This window comes from Oncorhynchus keta, chromosome 21 (assembly GCF_023373465.1).
Source record: "Oncorhynchus keta strain PuntledgeMale-10-30-2019 chromosome 21, Oket_V2, whole genome shotgun sequence".
NCBI lineage: Eukaryota > Metazoa > Chordata > Actinopteri > Salmoniformes > Salmonidae > Oncorhynchus > Oncorhynchus keta.
Window position 1 is genome coordinate 43,643,826 of NC_068441.1, and position 25,519 is coordinate 43,669,344.

Here is a 25,519-nt window from a genome sequence, read left to right on the forward strand (position 1 = left end):
AACAACCAAAGGTCAAATGGAAAAAAAATGGGTAGAGAAAGTGAAGATGAACTAACCCAGGATCATCTGTGTGTTGGTGGGGTCGGTCTCCGTCTGGAGCGCTCCTATTAGGATGTTGACCAATCGCAGCTTGAGAGAGACGAAGGAGACAGCCTTGTCGTGCAGAGAGTTGTCGTCATTGCTAAACTTGCCCTCCAAGAGCACCTGGAACATACAAATTACACATGTGGTTGACTTTGCACTTAGAGAACTGTCAAGAACTACAGGGCATTGCAACTGTTCACTAAAACAGACAGTTCAACAGAAATTCAGTACAACACAAAACATTGAAATAAGTCCAAATCACCATCCATCGATTGTAACTATATGTAAACTATAAGATCCATCCGTACCATGTCCACATTTTATTTGGTGCTAATTTGTTCTATTCATTTAGGGGATAAGGCATATTAGCTGTGTCTACACAACTAATGGTGTGGGACTTCTTGAGCATCTTGAAGACGTTTGAAAACATCTGACAAACGTTGGTTTTAGACTGATGTTCCTTTCATGACAAGTGAGTGTAACAGGTTTACCTCTGACTTGACGTTGCCAAAGTGGTGTGGCAGAGGCAGCATGGACATCAGGATGTTGATGGAGGCTCTCCTCAGGTCTGTGGGGTTCACATAGGTCTTAAACTTTGACAGCTCTCTGGAGAGGGGAAAGAACAATTTATTTGAATTCAAATTAAATATTCAAAGGAGTAAGGCTCCGTTCAATGTTGGTCACTTTAGTTAACTTCTTTTAAATATTTGTTATTGGAGTTACACTTAACTCAAATGATAAATATTAAAAAGGAGACAGCAGTCAGATACCCTATTTAACCAACAATCAATTGTCCACTGATAAGACTCGTCAAACTATTTCTTACACTGACATTTGAGGTTTTTTCATGCGTATACAGTGAGTTTTGTTAAATGTGTGACACTAACAGACAAACTTCACCCAAAGAACTAAGAACCAATTTCTGTCAACATTGCACTCCTTATGCATGCAGATGTCCTTAACACAGACCATTTGACTAATCGTCTATCAAACATCACAAGACTAATTAGGCAAAGTACATTTCCTGAGGAAAATGCTTCAATATTAGCACAGGAGAGTTTAGAACAACGATATGTAGGGGGAATAACAATAGCAGCTATTCTTTCAGCATGCAAACGTAAAAGCTGGAATGCGCATTTGGAGAAACACTGCCACTGTTCACCCCCAGCACATTTGTTATTGTTTATAATACATACTTTTTGTTCTATCATGCGTAAAATGATTTCCAAGGGGGAAAAAAACTTGTTAGCTGTATGAGGTCATTTCTTGGTTTGTTTTTGTAATATTGGCAGCTTTAATATGTAGCATTAGTCACCGGTCAGGGAGGATGTTCTCCAGAGCAGAAATGAAGTAGGGGACCACCACGTTGATGCCCTCCAGGTCGGAGCAGAAGAGGGCTGAAGAGTTGAGGATGATGCTGGCCAGGACCGGTCGGCAGATGTAGTCAGAGATCTGGAGGCCCTGAATCAGAATCATGTAGAACCTGGGGGGACGGAGACAGAGAAGTGTTTAGTCGGAGTAGAGCTTTTTAGACAGACCTACAGTATGATGAACAGCCACATAACTCTGGTCCTGGGGACACAAAGGGGTGTATATTCTTGTTTTGCCCAAATCAAGTTGATGAATTTAATCATGTGTTAAAGCTAGGACAGAAACTAAAATGTGCACCCTTTTAGGACCAGGATTTGGAAACACTACGTAAAACACGTGGGTACCTGGACAGGTAAACGGGGAGGATCTCCTCGCCGGTCTTCTTGCTGCAGAAGATCCTGCAGAGGGTTCCACAGGCCTCGGCCCGGCCCGACTCATAGTTGTCGGGGAACTCGTTGGCATCGAACATGGGGTTGGATACCATGGTGTCTGTGGACATCAGGGATCCCTGCCTCCTCGGCTCCACGCCTGCCTGAGTGGCCAGGGCTGGGAATGGGGGGGGGTAGAGGAGAGAGGAAGGGGGTAGAGGACAGAGAGAAAAAAAACACAATAATGGCGAATGGTAAAGGATCGAGGGTGGGGGTAGAAAAGTGAGAGAAAGTGGAGGGATAGAGAAATTAGGTGGAATTAGAAAGAGGAGAGCGAGAGAGGACAGAGAAGAAGTGTTAGGTCAAAGGTCAAAAGCAGACGCCACTTACAATAAGTGGTTATAAAAAGTAGCTGCTTTAAAATGTAAAATACATTTCAAAAGGCAGGGGTCATTCTCCAAAGACAGAGATTTGATTGAAATAGAAAACCTTGGGCAGGCCTCCTAAGTGATTTTACAGGACGCCTCAGTACAAACTGTGTAAAAAAAACAAAAAACATCTATAAGTACATTTCAAGGAAGGAAAAATTCAGTGTAAACTTAAAAACGACAATAAACTCTCAAATTCAGCTACGCTGACGGCCTGACTGCGCCCATTGCCCCACCAACACAACCTAAACCCTTTTTTGATCCAGAAAACCCCTGAAAGATGCCTCTAAGATCGCGATGAGCTGAGAAATGTTTTCAAACGTTGAGCTAATGGAATGGTAAAGAGGATATTTACTATAAAGACCATTTTTACTTACTTTAAATCAAATTTATTTATACAGCCCTTCTACATTAGCTGATATATCAAAGTGCTGTACAGAAACCCAGCCAAAAACCCCAAACAGCAAGCAATGCAGGTGTAGAAGCACGGTAGCTATGAAAAACTACCTAGGAAGAAACCTAGAGAGGAACCAGGCTATGAGGGTTGGACAGTCCTCTTCTGGCTGTGCCGGGTGGAAATTTATCCTGACTGTAGAGCTTTCATTTTAAAGGCACTCTATAAAAAGTGCTATGGGCCCTGATCAAAAGTAGTGCACTACAGTTGTAAGTTTACATACACTTAGGTTGGAGTCATTAAAACTTGTTTTTCAACCACTCCACAAATTTCTTGTTAACAAACTATAGTTTTGGCAAGTCAGTTAGGACATCTACTTTGTGTATGACATAAGTAATTTTTCCAACGATTGTTTACAGATAGATTATGTCACTTATAATTCACTGGATCACAATTCCAGTGGGTCAGAAGTTTACATACACTAAGTTGACACTTAGGAAAGCTACTCAAAACGTTTGACTCAAGTTTATAAATGTAAAGGCAATGCTACCAAACACACTCAATTAGTATGTAAACTTCTGACCCACTGGGAATGTGATGAAAGAAATAAAAGCTGAAATAAATCACTGCTATTATTCTAAATATATATTTTATATTTAAAGTAATCACCACTTGCCTTGACAGGCCGGTTGGCCATTTGATTAATTGTTCAGGAGTCTTATAGCGTCATGGTAGAAGCTGTTAAGGAGCCCCTTGGACCTAGACTTGGGACTCCGGTACCGCTTGCCGTGCAGTAGCAGAGAGAACAGTCTATGACTTGGGTGACTGGAGTCTGACAATTTTTTGGGTCTTCCTCTTACACGGCTGGTATTTCGACCCTGGATGACAGGAAGCTTGGCCCCAGTGGGCCGTACGCACTACCCTCTCTAGCGCCTTATGGTCGGATGCCGAGCAGTTGCCATACCAGCCAGTGTAGCAGCCGGTCAGGATGCTCTCGATGGTGCAGCTGTACTTTTTGATGATCTGAGGACCCAAACTAAATATTTTCAGTCTCCTGAGGGGGAAAAGGTGTTGTCGTGCCCTTTACGACTGTCTTGGTGTGTTTGGACCATGATAGTTTGTTGGTGATGGACACTAAAGAACTTGAAACTCTCGACACGATCCACTACAGCCCCGTCTATGTTAAATGGGGGCCTGTTCGGCCTACTTTTTTCTGTAGTCCACAATCATCTCATTTGTCTTGAGAACACTGAGGGATAGGTTGTGGTCCTGGCACCCTATAGGTTGTCTCATCATTGTCGGTGATCAGGCCTACCACCGTTGTGTCGTCAGCAAACTTGATGGTGTTGGAGTCATGTTAGGCCACGCAGTCGTGGGTGAACAGGAAGTACAGAAGGGAACTAAGCACGTGCCCGAGGGAACCTGGTGTTGAGGATTAGCGAGGCAGATGTGTTGTTGCCTACCCTTACCACCTGGGGGCGGCCCGTCAGGAAGTCCAGGATCCAGTTGCAGAGGGAAGCGTTTAATCCCAGAGTCCTTAGCTTAGTGATGAGCTTTGAGGGCACTATGGTGTTGAACGCAGAGCTGTAAGCAATGACCAGCATTCTCACATAGGTGAGAATGGCCAGGTGGAAAACGGCAGTGTGGAGTGCAATTGAGATTGTGTCATCTGTGGATCTGTTGGGGTGGTATGCAAATTGGAGTGGGTCTAGGATGATGACGTTGATGTGAGGCATGACCAGCCTTTCAAAGCACTTCATGGCGGTAGTCATTTAGGCAGGTTACTTTCGCATTCTTGGTCACAGGGACTATGGTGGTCTGCTTGAAACGTGGGTATTACAGATTCGGTCAGGGAGACATTGAAAATGTCAGTGAAGACACTTGTCAGTTGGTCCGCGCATGCCCCGAGTACATGCCCTGGCAATCTGTCTGGCCCCGTAGCCTTGCGAATATTGACTGAGAGCGTGATCAGTCGTCTGGAACAGCTGGTGCTCTCATGCATGCTTCAGTGTTGCTTGCCTCGAAGCGAGCATAAAAAGGTATTTAACTCGTCTGGTAGGCTCGCGTCACTGGGCAGCTCGCAGCAGGGTTTCCCTTTGTAGTCCGTAATAGTTTGCAAGCTCTGCCACATCCGACGGCATCAGAGCCAGTGTAGTAGGAATTGTTCTAGATATTATATCTCTATGATAATGTTTCTCAACATCCCTGGGCTGTTTTTCACAGCTAAATAAGAGGAGACGATAAAGGAGAGCGGAAGCAAGTTTAGACTATTGAGACGCAAACAATACAAGTCAAACCAGTTTTTGACACTTAACATCCGACCCTGACCTTACCAGTCAAGCTGTTGTCTCGGCTCAGGCCCGTGTGGAGCTTGCAGTGCACCAGCGCGGCGTCAAACAGCCACTGGCCAAACAGATTGAGGACACTGTTGACCTTGGGCCTGGTGGGGGCGGGCAGCGGCCGGGGCTCAGAGCTGGTCAGGTTGGGGCTGGACAAGGGAGAGGTGGAGGACGGCTGGTAGGACACTTTGGGTTGGTGAGTCATGCTCGCCTGGATGGGTAGGAGGGTAGGGGATAACCAGGAATGAATTAACTGTCAAATGGGCATAGTAAGAATATGAATATTCCGGGACATTAATATTTATTCCTATGATTGTCTGAGGTTTATTTGGCAAAGGGATGCTGTATTTCTCCCATTTTACTCTGATACAAATGGGCCATCTGCGGAAAAAACAACTCTGGTGTAGGAACTTACTGTGGAGGTTTTACTGGCCGTCTTGATGACCCCCGTGGGTTTGTTGCGGCGGCTGTGAGGGGGCGTGGTGTTGGTGGAGGTGGGAGGCGGCGGTACGCTCAGTCTGTTGACAGGGGTGGGTGGGGCACTGTCCGACCGGGGGCGGGAGATACCTGAGGGAGAAAGAGAGCGGAGGACATCAGAGGACATTCTGGTGTTTCAGGTGAAAACAGCGAGGACCAATGGAGTCCCATTTCCCCTCCACCCATATTTTGGTTACAAGCGCCACTCGGATCAGGGAGGATGTTAGTAACGTCAACAATGGCAGCTCATCATCTTTGAGGTTCACCCTTCCTCCACAAGAGAAAAGGATACCAGATCAAAAGGCACAAGCCATGTGATGTGGATATGTCTTCTTTGCAGGGGGATACTCACCACAGATAAGGAACAATTAACAAAAAAAATACATAGAAATAAGTGTACACATATTTTAAGAGAAAACCCCAAGGATGTTTTTTTTTTAAACAAGTCTTGAAGCAACTTGCCATGGTGATGCTGCCACACACACACACACACAATGTCTCTCCAAACAGGCCATGGAAGAGGACAACCCTTTTCCCAACCAATTATCTCGATTATAAGTTTCAAAGTTGATCAAATCTATTTTGTGGTTGATAAGGAACGATACGAGCAGGTTTGATTGAAACAGTCCCTTTAAGTGCATGCACCAGCTACTTTCACCACACAAATCAGTTTTTGCCAACCCCAGCAAATCCATCAAAATGTATTCAGCTCCCTTTATGATTGTTTGGGAGCAGACAACTACAGAGTACCATAGGAGGGAATCGAATGAAGCCTTTCTCGGAAATTGTTCCTAGACACGGCGGCACCTGAGGGAAAGAAAGTGGTCAAAGTACAGTCTGGAATATCAGAATGTCGACCAACCAACCATGACAACATTCACCTGTTCTTTTTGGCAAGTGGACACGGCCATCGATCGAAATGAAGAATCAAAAACAACTTTGGCAGTTTCTTATTCTGAAACAGTGAATGTTTTTTTCCTTCATAGATGTCTACGAGTATGTTGTTTTTCATGATGGGAAGTGTGGCACCTTTTTGTCTTATGCCCAAACACCGTTATAGGAAATCCTGTTTGTTATGTAAATATACCCTTGTGCAATGTTAATGATTGTATTTGATTGGGTTAGGTCCGGTTTAGTAGTGTACCTAGAGAGGGAAGTCTGTCACGTATATTGCTCCTAGGAGAAACTGTCACTCCTGACGGGGAGAGAGACACTAGTGCTGTTTCTGGGGAAGAAGAAGAAACTAGAACAATATTTTTTTTTAAAGAACAGGAAAATGACAAAAAAGCTGAAACACAAAATGTAGGTTTAGTTGTTGGGCCAAATTATCGCTCATAGGGCCAAAATGCAGAGAGGTCTGCATGATTTCAGAAGTACAAACATGGTTGAAGTCTAAGACTGTTGGGAGGTGTAGACCAGGGCAGTCCAACCATGTTCCTGGAGAGTTACCCTCCTGGTAAGGGTTGGAATGAAAACCTACAGGACGGTAGCTCTCCAGGAACAGGGTTGGAGAGCCCTGGTGTAGCACAATGGGCACAAGGCAGTAGAGAAATTACAATAAAAAGCTCTTTTCAATTGAAAATGGCTGGTTCTTGTAGAAAAGCAGGTAAAAAAAGATAGGACAAGGTGGTGGGTCAACCCATTTACAAACCCCTTTAGTCGTTGCTGGTCATAAAATCAAGGTGTTACTAAGTCAAATGACATCTTTCCATGATCAACGTCAACAAAATCAGAGCCCTTCCACCCTTCATTTGAATGACAAAGACGCAGTTTATTAAGTACCATAAGAGGGCAGTTTCTCTCGAATCTCTCTCTTTGCGACCCCGATACCTAGAGGGGAGGAAGTATGTACATGATCTCTTGGTTAGAAGTGCTCCAGCAATAACATGACAACTTGATCTGAAGGGACTGGATCGGTGGAAGAAATATAGCAAAATCTCCAGCTAGCCTGTCAGCGAACAAGATGGAACTACTATCACACCTATACAATTTTTAAGGACCCATATTCAGAAATCGTCTCGGAGTAAGGAATGCTGATCTGGAAACAGCCCCCCTGACGATGTCATCTTATTATGATATATAAGGGAAAACCTGATCCTAGATTAGCACTCCTACTCTGAGACGCTTTGTGAATATGGGCCCAGATCTACAGTACATTATTTGCCAAAGTCAAATGTAACAGTATGAAGAAAAAGCACCGCTAAGGTGAGATGAGGTAGTCTTACCCAGGAAGGCATCCACCAGGCAACTGATCCCCCTCATGGCCCTGAAAAAGATCTGGGGCAGCTGCTTGAGGCAGGGGTGATGCTGGATCACCTCCTGGGGCACGCCGGTCACCCCCAGCAGCTGCTCCTGGAATTTTGGCGTGGAGCTGACCGTCAAAGGGCTGCTGAGATCCACCGGGTTACTGCAAGAGAAGGAGCAGGAGGGGGGACTTTTAACTTTGGGGTACAAAAATGGGTCCTGAGCATGTTATTTCTCTCCACAACCCAGCCACGAGAGCGTAACAGTCAAGAGTGTTTAAGGTGTGTTTTAGTAACGTCTTGAGGAAGTTAGAGTTAAGTTTGAAGAGAGTAATATTAGCCCTGCTCGGTTGAAGTGAAGGATAGCGTCGTACTGAGAGTAGCTGCCATTTTATGTCGATTGTGAATGAACATGCGTGTTGTTAATAAGATATTTTGCTGTGTTATTTGTATAATGAGTTTTCTGTTATGTAATGTGTTACTTTTGTGAAATGTTTGAACTAAATGTTGACTTGAGAATACAACACCGTATCACTCTCGTGATTATTTCTCCCCTGTTTTCAGGGGCGTAACATTTTTTCTCTCTCAGAATGACCTTCTTGATCCAAATCAGTCAGGTTTCAAGACTAGTCATTCAACTGAGACTGCTCTTCTCTGTATCACGGAGGCGCTCCGCACTGCTAAAGCTAACTCTCTCTCCTCTGCTCTCATCCTTCTAGACCTATCGGCTGCCTTCGATACTGTGAACCATCAGATCCTCCTCTCCACCCTCTCCGAGTTGGGCATCTCCGGCGCGGCCCACGCTTGGATTGCGTCCTACCTGACAGGTCGCTCCTACCAGGTGGCGTGGCGAGAATCTGTCTCCTCACCACGCGCTCTCACCACTGGTGTCCCCCAGGGCTCTGTTCTAGGCCCTCTCTTATTCTCGCTATACACCAAGTCACTTGGCTCTGTTATAACCTCACATGGTCTCTCCTATCATTGCTATGCAGACGACACACAATTAATCTTCTCCTTTCCCCCTTCTGAGGACCAGGTGGCGAATCGCATCTCTGCATGTCTGGCAGACATATCAGTGTGGATGACGGATCACCACCTCAAGCTGAACCTCGGCAAGACGGAGCTGCTCTTCCTCCCGGGGAAGGACTGCCCGTTCCATGATCTCGCCATCACGGTTGACAACTCCATTGTGTCCTCCTCCCAGAGCGCTAAGAACCTTGGCGTGATCCTGGACAACACCCTGTCGTTCTCAACTAACATCAAGGCGGTGGCCCGTTCCTGTAGGTTCATGCTCTACAACATCCGCAGAGTACGACCCTGCCTCACACAGGAAGCGGCGCAGGTCCTAATCCAGGCACTTGTCATCTCCCGTCTGGATTACTGCAACTCGCTGTTGGCTGGGCTCCCTGCCTGTGCCATTAAACCCCTACAACTCATCCAGAACGCCGCAGCCCGTCTGGTGTTCAACCTTCCCAAGTTCTCTCACATCACCCCGCTCCTCCGCTCTCTCCACTGGCTTCCAGTTGAAGCTCGCATCCGCTACAAGACCATGGTGCTTGCCTACGGAGCTGTGAGGGGAACGGCACCTCAGTACCTCCAGGCTCTGATCAGGCCCTACACCCAAACAAGGGCACTGCGTTCATCCACCTCTGGCCTGCTCGCCTCCCTACCACTGAGGAAGTACAGTTCCCGCTCAGCCCAGTCAAAACTGTTCGCTGCTCTGGCTCCCCAATGGTGGAACACACTCCCTCATGACGCCAGGACAGCGGAGTCAATCACCACCTTCCGGAGACACCTGAAACCCCACCTCTTTAAGGAATACCTAGGATAGGATAAAGTAATCCTTCTCACCCCCTTAAAAGATTTAGATGCACTATTGTAAAGTGGCTGTTCCACTGGATTTCATAAGGTGAATGCACCAATTTGTAAGTCGCTCTGGATAAGAGCGTCTGCTAAATGACTTAAATGTAAATGTAATGTAAATGTAACAGTTAAATTGATGTAGCCTAATAGATTATTCACTACAATATTTTCCCAGATCAATTTCTTAGATCATCTGGGGGTGCAGTCTAAAATCATTTTCTTCTACCTTTGGATAAAAATAAAATAAAGTGTGAGGTCCATCCAGTATGATCAGGTAATAATTTGTTATTCTTATCATTTACTTTAAATAAAAATAAATTATAGGTATTTTCTTAAAACTGCATTGTTGGTTAGAGCCTGTAAGTAAGCATTTCACTGTAAGGTCTCTACAGCTGTTGTATTCAGCGCATGTGACATAAAATGTGATGTTTGACGTTCTTCACCAAAAGAGAACAAACAGTGTGATCCTTCTCAGATGATGATCCAAAAGTCATTCCAGTATTATTTTATTATAGTAAAATGAGGTCATCGGGGAGTATTTATACTGAATCCAGTCCAGGTGCAACAGTAATAACTCCCATTCTGTGATACAGACACAGAGAGCTAGCTGTGTGGAACTCACCTCAGCATGTGCAGAAAGCGGAACCAGGTCTGAGCCACACAGTCGTTGTCCATCTCAATAGGGATGAGGTTGGCGTCCTCCTCTAGGACTTTGAACGGAGGGAAGGACGGACCGTAGGTGAACCGTAACAGTCTGTACCAAAACAGAACATTTACGTTACACATTTACACCTTCCATTTCATTCATTTCTTATCTGAACATTAACAAACATTTAATATCTAGAATTGACTGCTGAGAGAAAATGACTCCTGCCTGTAATCCAACTAGTTTGTCCTACCTGAACTTGAGCACTCACATTTACTTCAAAACGTTACGTCCTACTGAACGGGACCCATATGTGTTTGAGCGCTGCGCTTAAACAAAAGCCTGCAAACACAGGGTTGGCTACCTGGAAGTGAGAGCAGCGATGACCTTGCTCCACTGCTCCACCACGGGCGGGTGGTGCCTCCAGTTGGCCAGCATCTCCCTGGCAGTCTTCCAGTAGGGCGGTGTGGGGAAGCAACGTGTGCAGGCCATGAACCACACCTCAAACAGAACGCTGATCAGCTTCTCAGCCAGCTTCTCCGCAATCCCACCTGAGAGAGATGGGGGATGGGGACCAGGGGTTAGTAACTTTGAATAGGAAGAATGGGTGAATACTCATCATCCAAAATGTATAGGTGTTCTGGGTGCATAAAATAGCATATGAGAATGAACAACGAGTCTTCATTTGGAACTAAATAGTCATGTTAGCAACAAAGTCAAAATCAAATGTTAGTCAAAGCCAAAATCATTATGGGACAAATCCTAACATCTACCTATTAGTTATGCATTGATATCAATGGAAGACCAAGTAGAAATTTAACTTAATGGATTTGAGAAGTTCCTCATGACACCACGAAAAGTATCAATGGCTGCCTTTCCACTAATTGGTCTTCTGACCAATCAGATCAGATGTTGACGATAACTGGGCAAAAGATCAGAATTGTGCTGCCTGTGTAAAGGCAGCCTAATTGCATCTGTTCTGATGGACTGACCTCCAACAGTGGGCGGGGCTAGCAGAGTGTCATTGATGCGCAGCAGGAAGAGCAGCAACACCTCCCAGGTCTCGCGGGCCATGCCGCTGCCCGACTCCCTGGCCAGCTTCAACACTGCCGTCAGCACCTGTTGGCACAAGCGGAAGTGCATGGGGCTGTAGTGCTCCGGCCTGAGAGAGGAGGGAGGGAATAGTGTGAGTTAAAGACCACTTTTATAAAGAGAAGTCTGTAATATACACTTCAATGACCATTCCCTCTTCCATACTCCCGTTCTCTCCAAGCCTTGCAGTTTGCTTTGCTGAACTAATGGAGGGTATCTGTCCCTATTTAGAATTACCATTTTGCATAAGCAATGTACTACAACTTAGAGGTTGGAGCCTTAAGGTCAAGACGTTGTAATGTAGAACATTACATAAGATACCCCATAGTTAGCGGCTAGCTAGAGCGGAGCCACAGCTAGAGCGGAGACACAGCTAGAGCGGAGACACAGCTAGAGCGGAGACACAGCTAGAGTGGAGACAGACAGTTAGCGGGTAGCTAGAGCGTAGACACACAGCTAGAGTGGAGACACAGCTAGAGTGGAGACACAGCTAGAGCGGAGACACAGCTAGAGCGGAGACACAGCTAGAGCGGAGACACAGCTAGAGCGGAGACACAGCTAGAGCGGAGACACAGCTAGAGCGGAGACACAGCTAGAGCGGAGACACACAGTTAGCGGGTAGCTAGAGCGGAGACACAGCTAGAGTGGAGACACAGCTAGAGTGGAGACAGACAGTTAGCAGGTAGCTAGAGCGTAGACACACAGCTAGAGTGGAGACACAGCTAGAGTGGAGACACAGCTAGAGTGGAGACAGACAGTTAGCGGGTAGCTAGAGCGTAGACACACAGCTAGAGTGGAGACACAGCTAGAGTGGAGACAGACAGTTAGCAGGTAGCTAGAGCGTAGACACACAGCTAGAGTGGAGACACAGCTAGAGTGGAGACAGACAGTTAGCGGGTAGCTAGAGCGTAGACAGTTAGCAGCTAAATAGAAGTAGACAACAGACACACAGCTTGTACCTGGGCATGAAGAGGTTGTAGAGGTGTTTGAGGATGGTCTGCACGTAGAGGTTGGGCTCCTTGACGATGGGCTGGGGGATGGATTCGCGAGGAGTGATCAGCGCCATGATCCAGTCCGTGTAGACGTCCACGCACAGCTTGACCGTGTCCCCGTCCAGAGGCAGAGTCAGGCCGTAGCACAGCACCTCCATCGTCCACTTCACCTGTCAATCACAGAGAACTGTTGTTAGAAAAAGGTGGATACACGGGGACAAGCTGGACCGTCAGATGTCAGTGATTGCTGAATACACGGGGACAGTCAGATGTCAGTGATTGCTGAATACACGGGGACAGTCAGATGTCAGTGATTGCTGAATACACGGGGACAGTCAGATGTCAGTGATTGCTGAATACACGGGGACAGTCAGATGTCAGTGATTGCTGAATACACGGGGACAGTCAGATGTCAGTGATTGCTGAATACATGGGGACAAGGTGGAATGTTTTATCACTTGAAAGTGAATCAAAATAAAGATGGCCTATTTGTGCATTGAGTTTAAAAGAAAAGTGTTTAGGCCTAATTATGATGATTGTTGTGAAATGAAATCATTTCAAACACATGGGTAAAGGGATGGGTCATCTAACTTTGAAAGGTAGGTGAAGTAGAGCCTGGTGGAACCAGCCAAATCAAATCTAATTTTATTTGTCACATACACATGGTTAGCAGATGTTAATGCGAGTGTAGCGAAATGCTTGTGCTTCTAGTTCCGACAATGCAGTAATAACCAACAAGTAATCTAGCTAACAATTCCAAAACTACTACCTTATAGACACAAGTGTAAGGGGATAAGAATATGTACATAAAGATATATGAGTGAGTGATGGTACAGAGCGGCATAGGCAAGATACAGTAGATGGTATCGAGTACAGTATATACATATGAGATGAGTATGTAAACAAAGTGGCATAGTTAAAGTGGCTAGTGATACATGTATTACATAAGGATGCAGTAGATGATATAGAGTACAGTATATACATATACATATGAGATGAATAATGTAGGGTATGTAAACATTATATTAGGTAGCATTGTTTAAAGTGGCTAGTGATATATTTTACATCATTTCCCATCAATTCCCATTATTAAAGTGGCTGGAGTTGAGTCAGTGTGTTGGCAGCAGCCACTCAATGTTAGTGGTGGCTGTTTAACAGTCTGATGGCCTTGAGATAGAAGCTGTTTTTCAGTCTCTCGGTCCCAGCTTTGATGCACCTGTACTGACCTCGCCTTCTGGATGATAGCGGGGTGAACAGGCAGCGGCTCGGGTGGTTGTTGTCCTTGATGATCTTCATGGCCTTCCTGTGACATCGGGTGGTGTAGGTGTCCTGGAGGGCAGGTAGTTTGCCCCCGGTGATGCGTTGTGCAGACCTCACTACCCTCTGGAGAGCATTACGGTTGTGGGCGGAGCAGTTGCCGTACCAGGTGGCGATACAGCCCGACAGGATGCTCTCGATTGTGCTTCTGTAGAAGTTTGTGAGTGCTTTTGGTGACAAGCCGAATTTCTTCAGCCTCCTGAGGTTGAAGAGGCGCTGCTGCGCCTTCTTCACGATGCTGTCTGTGTGGGTGGACCAATTCAGTTTGTCTGTGATGTGTACGCCGAGGAACTTAAAACTTACTACCCTCTCCACTACTGTTCCATCAATGTGGATAGGGGGGTGTTCCCTCTGCTGTTTCCTGATGTCCACAATCATCTCCTTAGTTTTGTTGACGTTAAGTGTGAGGTTATTTTCCTGACACCAGCCTTGCTGTGTTCACCATTCAATATCACGTCACATGTCAAAACAGGAAGGTGAACACAGCTATTTGGCTGGTTCCACCACGCTATGTGAACTATCAATTTATGTACCAAATACAGTAGTATCCTAAAATACTACCATCTCAAAAATGGGATTGTTGTACAAAACACAATCCCTATAGGCCATTACTGTGTGAGTTGCACTCACAGAGCCCAGTGCTATGTTAAGAGAATTATCAGGCAAACTAAAACAAGGAGGAATGACAAGGGGGCACTTAGTAAGGGCATGCGTACATTATTTGGCAGGCGGCTTACATTTTTCCTTCGCCTGGCCCTATTACAATCAAGCCTTATCTAAATGGCTACTGGGACAGGGACTGGCTCAAGGAGCCGTAGTCTGGGGTGAAGAAACAGTCAATAAAGTTGCAGAGGTTGAATGCCCCAGGGGGACACACAGGAAATCCTCTCAATGTTATCAGGCGAGCCCAGAGACCTGGGGCTGTCCGAGCTACAAGGCTAACATGAGGAGGAAGTGAGCAGTACAGACCAAAAAAAAAAATGGGGACAAAAGCCAAAGACTATTTTTCACCCAGCAACAAATCAGAGAGAGAATAGATTTGAAAACACAATGGAATGTAGGGGAGGGGGTGTTTCAGTCAAGTGTGCAGTTATAAACAGAAGAAAAAAAGAAAAGAGAAACAGTTTCCATTCACCAGGAGGTAGTTTCTAATGTGCAGGTGACCATTCAGCCTCCTTGGTTTTGTAAAAATAAGGGACAGAAAAAGCCTAGCCCATCAAGGGCGTGTAAGGGTCATGTAGCTTATGTTCTGCCTATTTCCTCAAAAACAATGTCAGAGGAACTTGGCGCTAAAGAGGGAAGAAACGTTTACTTTTCAATAGAATAATGAATGAAGTGGACCTTGACAATACCATCACCATACTTACAGCAAAACATATACTACCTTAGAAAGTCATTGGTATTCTAACTTGACTTTCCATTTCCCTTGAATGTAAACACCGCAACACTTGGGCCACGTCAAGTCAAATCTCAGCCTACAGGGAGGAGCATGGTGGTGCTAGAACAACAACCTCTCTCTCAACATCAGTAAGACCAAGGAGCTGATCATGGACTACAGGAAACAAATCCACATTCCTCGGTGTCCAAATCACTGAAGTAATTCAAATGGTCCAAACACGAGCACAGTGGTGAAGAAGGCATGACAGTGCCTCTTCTCCCCCCTCAGGAGGTTGAAAAAGTTTGGCATGGGGCCTCAAATCTTTAAAAGGTTCTACAGCTGCACCATTGAGAGCATATTGACTGGCTGCATCAATGTCTAGTGCGGCAATAGCACAGTCTTTGATCGCATGGTGCCCGAGTGTGGTGGGGACAAACCAGTACATTACTGGGGCCGAGCTCCCTGCCATCCAGGACATCTATATCAGGTGGTGTGGTAGGAAGGCCTGGAAAATCATTAGACTTAACCACTCAAATCAGACTATTCCGTCTGCTTCCGCAAGGCAAGCGGTACCGGTGCATCAAGTCTGGCACCAACAGGCTCTTGAACAGCTTCCATCCCCAAGCAATAACACTGATAAAGAGCTAACAAAATAGCTACACAGATTACCTGAATCAATCTTGTATCCTAATTGACATTTTTATCTCTACGCACACTCACAGGGCCCTACACACTCACACAGACACAACATGCACCTACATTTATAGTGACTCTACACACACCCACTCACATACAAGCTGCTGCTACTCTGTTTATCTTATATCCTGATTGCCTAGTCACTTTACACCTATACATATCTACCTCCATAACTTCAGTATCCCTGCACATTGTTAATATGGTATTGAAACTGACCCTGTATATAGTATGCTTACCCCTACACATATCTACATCCATCACTCCAGTATCCCTACACATTGTTAATATGGTATTGGAACTGACCCTGTATATAGTATGCTTACTTAATGTGTCCTTCATACACATTGATATTGATTATTGCATTGCTGGGTTTTGAGTTTGTAACAAAGGCATTTCACTGTACTTTTGCACGCATGAGACATTAAAACTTGAAACTAAGTTTTCACCCTTATGGCTTAGTTACACCGATCCGATTCAGCTCTGCCAAAACACCTGTGCTGTTTTACCTACCTCTTTGTCGGTCTTGAGCAGGCTGTCAGTGGACGGAGTGCCCAGGGTCACCCCCAGGGGTTTAACCACTGCATTGGCCACATCGCGCCCAACTGCCGGAGGGTACGAGTGAAGGACACTCAGGTGGCCCTGGTCGCTCTGCACCACCAGGTGCAGAGACCTCCACTCCGAGTACATGGTGATGGCGTTCGCTTCTACTGGGTCCGATTGCTACCTGTGTATACAGAGAGGGGTGGAGTCAGAATAACTACAGAGTGGACTGATGTGTGGAGTCAGAATAACTACAGAGTGGACTGATGGGTGGAGTCAGAATAACTACAGAGTGGACTGATGGCTCCAGCCTGAAGCAGACTTGGTTGTAGCTGTTTGTAACTTTAATAAAACATCCATAACCATTGCATATACTGAACAAAATATAAAAATGCAACATGCAACTATTCCAAAGATTTGACTGAGTTACAGTTCATAAGGTAATCAGTCAATTGAAATAGATTCATTAAGCCCTAATCTATGGATTTCACATGGGTGGGCATACAGTGCATTCAGAAAGTAAAAGGCACATGACAGCCCACTTGGAGTTTGCCAAAAAGGCACCTTAAGACTCCCAGACCATGAGAAACAAGATTCTCTGGTCTGATGAAACAAGAATTGAACTCCATGGCCTGAATGCCAAGCGTAACGTCTGGAGGAAACCTGGCACCATCCCTACGGTGAAGCATGGTGGTGGCAGCGTCATGCTGTGGGGATGGTTTTCAGCAGCAGGGACTGGGAGACTCGTAAGGATGGAGGGAAAGAGGAACAAAGCAAAGTACAGAAAGATCCTTGATGAAAACCTGCTCCAGAGTGCTCAGGACCTCAGACAGGGGCGATGGTTCACCCGCCAACAGAACAACAACCCTAAGCACACAGACAAGACAACGCAGAAGTGGCTTCAGGAAAAGTCTCTGAATGTTCTTGAGTGGCCCAGCCAGAGCCTGGACTTGAACCCAATCGAACATCTCTGAAGTGACCTGAAAATAGCTGTGCAGCAACGCTCCCCATCCAATCTGACAGAGCTTGAGAGGATCTGCAGAGAAGAATGTGAGAAACTCCCCAAATACTGGTGTGCCAAGCTTGTAGCATCATACCCAAGAAGACTTGAGGCTAGAGTCTCTGCTAAGGGTGCTTCAACAAAGTACTGAGTAAAGGGTCTGAATACTTATACAAAATGTACATAAGTTTCACAAAAATTAAAAAACCTGTTTTCACTTTATCATTATGGGGTATTGTGTGTAGGTTGAGGGGGAAAACCGATCTAATCCATTTTAGAATAAAGGCTGGAACAAAATGTAGAAAAAGTCAAGGGGTCAGAATACTTTCCGAATGACCTTTTCATGGAGCTTGAAAAGTCAACATATGTCAAAGGCGAACTATGTGTGATAAGGCACATTTGAAGTAGACTAACGCTTTGCATAGGCGCTAGATATATAACAAGTTAATATTGAACTGAAGAGAGCCTTGGCCTGTTATTTCCAGAATGATCTGAATGAAATGCTGACATAAAGGGCTTCACTGAGTGCCAAAATCACACTTGAACTGGACTGACCACCTGCACTGACTCTCCACACATGGACTCACGCAGATATACAGTACACTCATCCACACACACCACAACTGCTGCTACCAGACTCTTACATTATGCATTACTTAGCAATAATAATAAAACACTTGCCCTCCAATCCCCGAAACACATAAAAATGTGACTATAAATTTAGTTAAAAGCTTCTGGGAAAATGTTTATTCTATTCTACTATGCCATTTACTTTATGTTTGTATTCGTATCTACTATTAATGCATTGTTGAGAAGGAACCTGCGAGTAAGCATTTTATTGGATGGTACCATGTGTATCCTGTACAGACCACTAATACAAGGAACATCAAACATTCAGGCTGTGCAGCCAATACGCTCTAGTCTAGAGCACTCGGTTAAACTGTGTTTGAGAGCATTTTTAAAACTCTCTAAATGGTTATAATGAGAAAGAATTATATTGTTGTTGCAATACACTATCATCTTAAATTGACATGCCAAATTATTTTGCCATATTCAGTTATTGTATATTGTGCTAATTTCCTTAAATGTGGACAGTTTGTGTTACTACCTTACTCCATAAAAATGGAGTGGAATCACACATGCTTTTTACCTCAGATTGCTGACGTTAGTATAAAAGTTTATAGTTATCATGACATAACATGCTGACCAGACCGCACACGTGCGTTGATTTTGTGGCCCCACACCAGACGCGATCAGGACACGCAGGTTGAAATATCAACACAAACTCTGAACCAATTATATTAATTTGGGGACAGGTCAAAAAGCATTAAACATTTATGGCAATTTAGCTAGCTAGTTAGCTTGCTGAGGCTAGCTAATTTGTCCTGGGATATAAACATTGGGTTGTTATTTTAGCTGACCTTCCCAAAGTGCTCTACTCCGACAATTAATAATAAGGGTTCTTCTTATTCATCTTTGGGCTTTATATGGTGGTTGGCAACCAACTTTAAGGTGCATTACCAACAATCGACTGGCCTGGAGTGTAGACCTCAGTTTCTTTCAATCACCCATGTGGGAATATGCTCCTAAAAAACAATGAGGAGATGGCACGTGGGTATATGTTCCTAAAAAAACAATGAGGAGAAGCATGACTTGCAGCGCATCGAGTGTCACAAATAGAACCAAGTTCTATTTCAGCGCCTGGCAATGCAGACGCTGGTGAACAATGTTGTTGCAATGATTGAACATGTATGTGTTCATTTATTTTGCAACGCACGCGACGGTCTGGTCAGCATGTAAGATTGATTGCTTAAAATAGATAAATATCTTTGGTTTTGTACCATTGATTTAGTCACACACTCTGGGATGCTCAGGAATTAGAACCACGGACAATTCGGGGTGTTCGCTCTATAAAAAGTTGCTGGCCACACACCAATACATGGATTTTGACGGTCAAACTTACACTTAAAACAGCAGTCAACCGTTGTCACTGTTGAGATCCAGTGCCGCGGCGTGATTATTTTAAGTTAACAGAAAAAGTAGTCTGTTCCCTTTTCCGTGATGGCAGCCTCTTGAAATCAACATTGGACATTCCAAAATACGTATTTATGTCACACCCTGATCTGTTTCACCTGTCTTTGTGCTCGTCTCGACCCCCCTCCAGGTGTCGACCATCTTCCCAATATCCCGTTTTATTTATACCCGTGTTCTCCGTTTGTCTGTTGCCAGTTCATCTTGTCAGGTCTTACCAGCGTGCTTTCCGGTCTTCCTTTTTCTCAAGTTCTGTTTCCTAGTTGTTTTCCCAGTTCTGACTATTCTGCCTGCCCTGACCCCGAGCCTGCCTGTTGTCCTGTACCTGCCTGACTGACCTGATCATGAACCCCTGCCTGCCCTGACCCCGAGCCTGCCTGTTGTCCTGTACCTGCCTGACTGACCTGATCATGAACCCCTGCCTGCCCTGACCCCGAGCCTGCCTGCAGTTCTGTACCTGCCTGACTGACCTGATCATGAACCCCTGCCTGTCCTCTACCAGCCCTTTGCCTGCCCCGTGTTTACAATAAATATCTGAGAACTGTACTATCCGCCTCCTGTGTCTGCATATCCTGAGTCGTGATAATATAAGCCTTCTACAAGTTCTCAGCTAACCAACCATGCATAGGTTATTCTAAGTTTCCGTGTGGCCTTTGAAAAGTGTTAAACAGCGATACTCCCCAAACATCTGCCCCCTGTTCTATTGATTTCAGCGTAATATCGAAGGAAGGGATTAACTAAAAAATTGTTTCATTACACTTACCATGTTGGCGAACCACTTGACTCAAAATGCCTTGTCAACAGGAAGCAGCGACAGCGTCATTTTCAACTTAAGTTTTAAGAATAAATATTTAAATCTTTGACAAATGCATTATTTTTATTATTAGGAACGCGACTCCTCTTACAGCATTTAAGATAGAAATGCCACTTAAACATGTAGACTGGTCTGGATTGAGTTGCTTACATACATTTTTTAAAATATACTTTTTAAACTATTAAACATTGTCCATCTTCAGCCACGTTCATGGGACTTTTTTCAACATTCTAAATCTCCCTATTGTGACATCACTTCCAACATTCTATTCACTGTAGATGCAATTTTTTGACACAAGTCTGAAACTTTGACCACTTTGTCAACAACTTAGACAAAAAGTTAGAGGGTATGACATCTTGGTCTACTTCCCTTCTATTCAAATCTGAAATCTGAACAGAATTATCTGGTACCAATAAAACGTTAGTTGTTTTAGTAACCGCATCAACATTTTCTGTAACTTTTTATACAAATCTGAAATCGGAACGGAATAGTTTGTTACCAATAAAATGTCACAATAAGGTACCGAGCATTCTATTTTCCTACTAGGGGGCAAAGAGACCCGCAGCTCCGCTAAAACCATTGACAACTGCGTGCCAGAAATTAGATGGCTATATCCAAAACTTGGTTGGTTTGCTTGCCATTCATAGTGGTGATGACAGTAGTCCGTGACAACTTTAGCAGGATGATGTCTTGCACATTCATCTTCTGCCCATCCTACCATTCCAGTGTTTAATTGCTATATTGTAATTACTTTTCCATCATGGCCTATTTATTGCCGTACCTCTCTTATCCTACCTCATTTGCACATGCTGTATATAGATTTGTCTACTGTATTATTGATTGTATGTTTGTTTATTCCATGTGTAACTCTGTTGTTGTATGTGTCGAACTGCCAGGTCGCAGTTGCAAGTGAGAATTTGTTCTCAACTAGCCTAGCTGGTTAAATAAAATAAATAAATGTCTAGCTCTTTCCAAAAAGCCTAACCTCTGATGAAGCAAGCCAAAATGGATCTGGCTGCCCTCACATACCTGAAAATACATGATCAATTGATGTCAGCACAATAAATGTTTGTCTGGAGCTTCATGAAATGGGTTTCCATGGCCAAGCAGCCGCACACACACAAGCCTAAGATCACAATGTGCAATGTCAAGCTTTGGCTGGTGTGGTGTAAAGCTCGCCACCATTAAGACTCTGTAGCAGTGGAAACGCATTCTCTGGGGTGATGAATCAAGCTTCACCATCTGGCAGTCAGGGGGTGGGGGGCAACGCCATGATAATGCTCATGATTTTGGAATGAGATGTTCAACGAACAGGTGACCACATTTTGGCCATGTCGTGTAGTTGTCAATGGTTTTAGCAGAGCTGGGGGTCTCCCCCCCCACACACACACAAACTGCCATGTTGACCACTACCCCAAAAAGTCAGACAAACTTAGTGTATGGAAGCTTCTTCTACTTCTATGCCTTCCAAATCAGAAAGCCAAACATGAATAGCTTCTACCAATTAAGAGTTAGAGCAGTTTTAGTAAACCATGAACTGCTTTCATTAGATGCAGTGTCAGAAGATAGCAGATTCATTAGCGACCAACAACCACAAATTACAATAAATCTACACCGCATTTTGAAGTTCACTTTCCTTGCTTTGTCTAACACTATCATGAATCTAGAAAACAGGTTTTGTGGGTCAGACTACAGTATTTATTTATAGCAAATGTTTGTTAGCATGTTTCTCACACTGGCTTTAGTCATGAGGAAGCATGCCTGCCAAGGCAACTGCAGGGCGGTAGGGTGACTCCGAGGGAGACAACTTCTTCATAGCAACAACTGTAGTTTAGACACTGACCACAACTACTTACTAAAACACAACCTACCAGTACTGACCACAACCACACAACTACTTATCACAATTAATGAACCGCACAGCTACTTATCAAAACTACTGACCACACAACTAATGATCACAATCACAACTAATGACCACAAAGCCTACTTATCACAAAGCCTACTTATCAAAACTACTAACCACAGTGACTGGCCACTACCACAACTAATGAAACATCTTACCAAAACGACTGACCAACAAAACTAATGACCACAACAACTGACCATGTCCATACTGTAGGGCCCAAAGATCTAGCAACACAACTAAGGCTCTGCACTAGCTCTGGTCCTGGTTGTAGCTTGCTAGCTCTGGTTCATACCAGCTTTGATCTAGCTCTGGTCTGCACTATAAATTACAACAACTTAAATATGCCTACATTTGCATATGATACAATTATTGTTGGATGGTAAATCTTGAATCTTTCGAGTATGAAACACCAAACCAACTTTCACAGGTTATCCTATTCTATCAACCAACATTTTCATCTACCTACTTTTTCAATTACAGCGAGTCACTACCATTACTACTGCAGACTCTACCACTACTATAAGTTATTTAAAAACCATACAACCTTTAAAACAAGCTAGCAAGTACACCACATTTTCTTCAGACAATTGACTTTTTAGTGATCCCTGTTAGCCTAACAGTCTATTAGATAGACCTACTGATAGCTTTCAGTAGGTCTACATACGAAGCTATCCTCCCATAGTTTTTCACCTACCACAAAAATACATTTAAAGAGCTGGCATCACTAGATGCACCAGCATCTCCACAGATAACCTAAAACATTATTATCACTACATCATTGTTCAACTAAAATCAAAACTTAATTTACCCTGAACGTTTTACAAAAGTAAATCGTGCATTTATTTATCTGAAACCCACATAATGAAGTGTTTGTCCACATAATCCTACTTTTGAATTCTCATTTTGTGACAGATGGTATTGTCCTATGCCTTCCTTCTTTCAGTTCACACGCAATAACAATAGCTTAGACATTTTTGTGATCTAACTGCCACACAACCCAAAGTAATACGGTTGATATAGTAGTCTATTAAAGTAACGAGGGCCAATTATTTTACTACATTTAACGTTGACTATATGTAACTGCTTTGCTTTAAATAAACGTCTTCCATGACCACCAAAACACTTGTAAAGAGAAACTTTACTTGTAAAGTTGCCATCTCGTTTCCAACAGCATTGTACAAATTTAGGTTAAAAAAAAAAACTGGCGAATCAGTCAAACGTGCTGCGATGGATTTATTTTGATGATATACCAACAACAACACTAAAACGGATTTGCCCTGCCTACTAACACACCTTTGCAAGCGCCAAGGAGTGGACTGGATACACGCACTGTTCAGGTGCACAGCCGTAAAAGTTCATCACGCAGTAAAATGTATTATTGAAAAGCATAGAAGACATGTACAGCAATAACTTAGTGCACATGTACAGCAATAACTTAGTGCACATTTACATTGAGAGATAGCTTGCTATTGGCCAGGTCAGCCTGAAAACTAACTAGTTGTAAGTAAAACATTAACTAGCCAACAGAATGTGTTATGACTCAAGGTTGTTGGCTAGCTAGTTAGAAATAATTAGATTTTGTCTATGTACAAAAATAAATATTTTTAAAAGCCTGACAACTACATGATAAACTTCGAGAAATCAGTCTCAGAACGAGCCACACACACTGGCTGTTTTGTTCAACTACTAACGATAGCTAACTGGCTGGCTAGTACAGAAACGGTCAGGTCAAACTAGCTCTGGTTCAGGCTGGAAAGTCTCCATGTAATGGAACATTAACGCGTTTGTTGGTTTACAAAATAAGCATGACTTATGGCATGTAGCTAGCATAGTCGAAACTGCACAGAATGCATGGCTAACTTGGCTAGTATAGGCAACTTAGTACGCTGTCACAACCCGTAGACACAAGAAAGCAAGTTTGAACCAACTAGCTAAGCTAACGTTGTGTGAAGCGGTGTGAACTCGATTCCCTTGTCTCACTGTTATTTTGTAGGCCGCATTAGCTAGATAGTTGGCTAAGCTAAGTTAATGAAAACAAGACAGCTGGCTATTTACCTGTGTCAGAGGGACAGACTGTCATATCAACCGTCCGTATTCTCAGCAAACTTTACAGTGCAAACGAGGATATAGCAGAACCATATTTGAAGTAAATCAACATCCAGTGACAAGCATAGCTACATTTGCACCGACGTCATCCGGCTGACGGCTAGCCTGACCACTGAACTGTGTCGGTCACACATCTCATGACTTTAAAAAAAGCTGGGGGGGAAAGGAAGGTTGTTGGAATAATAAAAAATACTTCTCAGAATGTGCACAATATTTTACACAAGAAAAATAAAGAATCGTAGAATCGACAGTTTAATAACGTTTCTCAAAACAGTTTAAGTATGAGCTGTGTCGCCCTTTAAATGTACCCGTTCATAATATTATTCAGCTCAAATGCGCCCTCTATTGGATTTGACCAGTCCACGATGAAAAGGATCTAAGAAGTGAAATAAGGAAATATGCTCTCGAATAAGAAAAGAAACTAGGGAATTAGGAAAGGAAATGAAACACACAAAGCATATGAGGAAAGGAAGCACACAAAATATATGAGGAAAGGAGAAACATTTGCTAGAAAAAAAACAGGAAAGGGAGCTAGAAAAGATAAGAGAATTGTGAAAAGCTTGGAATCCTTGAAAACTCAAAAAATAAAGAAAAAAATAACTTCACAAATAAAATAAGATTATCTCAATGTTAGTTGTTTTACCATTGATGTCCGCTGAGGTTTTTCGTAGAACACAGCGAGCGGTTTTTTGTGTTCCCTCCCGAGTTTCCGTTAGCTCAGGAAGTGTCATAGTTCAGGTCAATGTTCAGTGCAAAACACCTCAGTGGGAATATGTGTTAAAACAGCGCACAGTAAGTGGATCTTTTGTATTTGTCATATTAATTTGTGGTGATATGAAAGTATTTTTTCATAGGATTCCAAGACCATATTGCAGTTAGACAGAGCGTCGGGACAGTTGTAGCCTTCACATTGGCTGCGCTGTGGGCAATGGTTCAAACGAGAACCCAATGGTTGTATGGCCTTGGGTTCTCGAGAGCTATATAAGTGCCATGGCTTAACTACGCTACATGCCCAAAAGTATGTGGAGACCTGCTAGTAGAACATCTCATTCCAAAATCATGGGCATTAATATGGAGTTGGTCCCCGCTTTGCTGCTATAACAGCCTCCACTCCTCTGGGAAGTCTTTTCACTAGATGTTGGAACATTTCTGCTGGGACTTGCTTCCATTCAGCCACGAGCATTAATGACGTTGTGCACTGATGTTGGGTGATTAGACCTGATTAGAACTATGAGCACGTCAATCCTACCAATGGGAACCTCTTATGGATCGGACCGTTTTAATTTTTTTTTGCCTAAAATGACATACCCAAATCTAACGCCTGTAGCTAAGGACTCAAAGCAAGGATATGCATATTATCTATACCATTTGAAAGGAAACACTTTGAAGTTTGTGGAAATGTGAAACTAATGTAGGAGAATATAACACATT

The 25,519-nt window shown here is 43.8% G+C and overlaps 1 protein-coding gene across 10 annotated transcripts in view; it reads right to left on the bottom strand.

Moving 5' to 3' along the window:
• LOC118399716 (ral GTPase-activating protein subunit beta-like) overlaps positions 1 to 25,001 on the bottom strand; it is a 59,392-nt gene extending 34,391 nt beyond the window's left edge. For 3 of the 10 annotated variants that reach the window (XM_052473978.1, XM_052473979.1, XM_052473975.1), the window contains exons 1-16: positions 24,038 to 24,413; positions 16,199 to 16,412; positions 12,265 to 12,467; positions 11,206 to 11,375; positions 10,578 to 10,764; positions 10,190 to 10,321; positions 7,687 to 7,868; positions 7,244 to 7,291; positions 6,606 to 6,686; positions 6,212 to 6,268; positions 5,400 to 5,551; positions 4,979 to 5,195; positions 1,800 to 2,001; positions 1,400 to 1,567; positions 576 to 690; positions 57 to 204 (exon numbers count right to left, since the gene is read on the bottom strand). In XM_052473978.1, the coding sequence (XP_052329938.1) occupies positions 57 to 204; positions 576 to 690; positions 1,400 to 1,567; positions 1,800 to 2,001; positions 4,979 to 5,195; positions 5,400 to 5,551; positions 6,212 to 6,268; positions 6,606 to 6,686; positions 7,244 to 7,291; positions 7,687 to 7,868; positions 10,190 to 10,321; positions 10,578 to 10,764; positions 11,206 to 11,375; positions 12,265 to 12,467; positions 16,199 to 16,375 (2,239 nt within the window). In that variant the 5' untranslated portion in view covers positions 16,376 to 16,412; positions 24,038 to 24,413. Of the gene's footprint in view, positions 1 to 56; positions 205 to 575; positions 691 to 1,399; positions 1,568 to 1,799; positions 2,002 to 4,978; positions 5,196 to 5,399; positions 5,552 to 6,211; positions 6,269 to 6,605; positions 6,687 to 7,243; positions 7,292 to 7,686; positions 7,869 to 10,189; positions 10,322 to 10,577; positions 10,765 to 11,205; positions 11,376 to 12,264; positions 12,468 to 16,198; positions 16,413 to 24,037; positions 24,415 to 24,731 lie in introns of those variants that run through there. The other 7 variants (XM_052473984.1, XM_052473982.1, XM_052473983.1 and 4 more) reach the window with 5 other exon arrangements.
• Between the last annotated feature and the right edge of the window lie 518 nt (positions 25,002 to 25,519).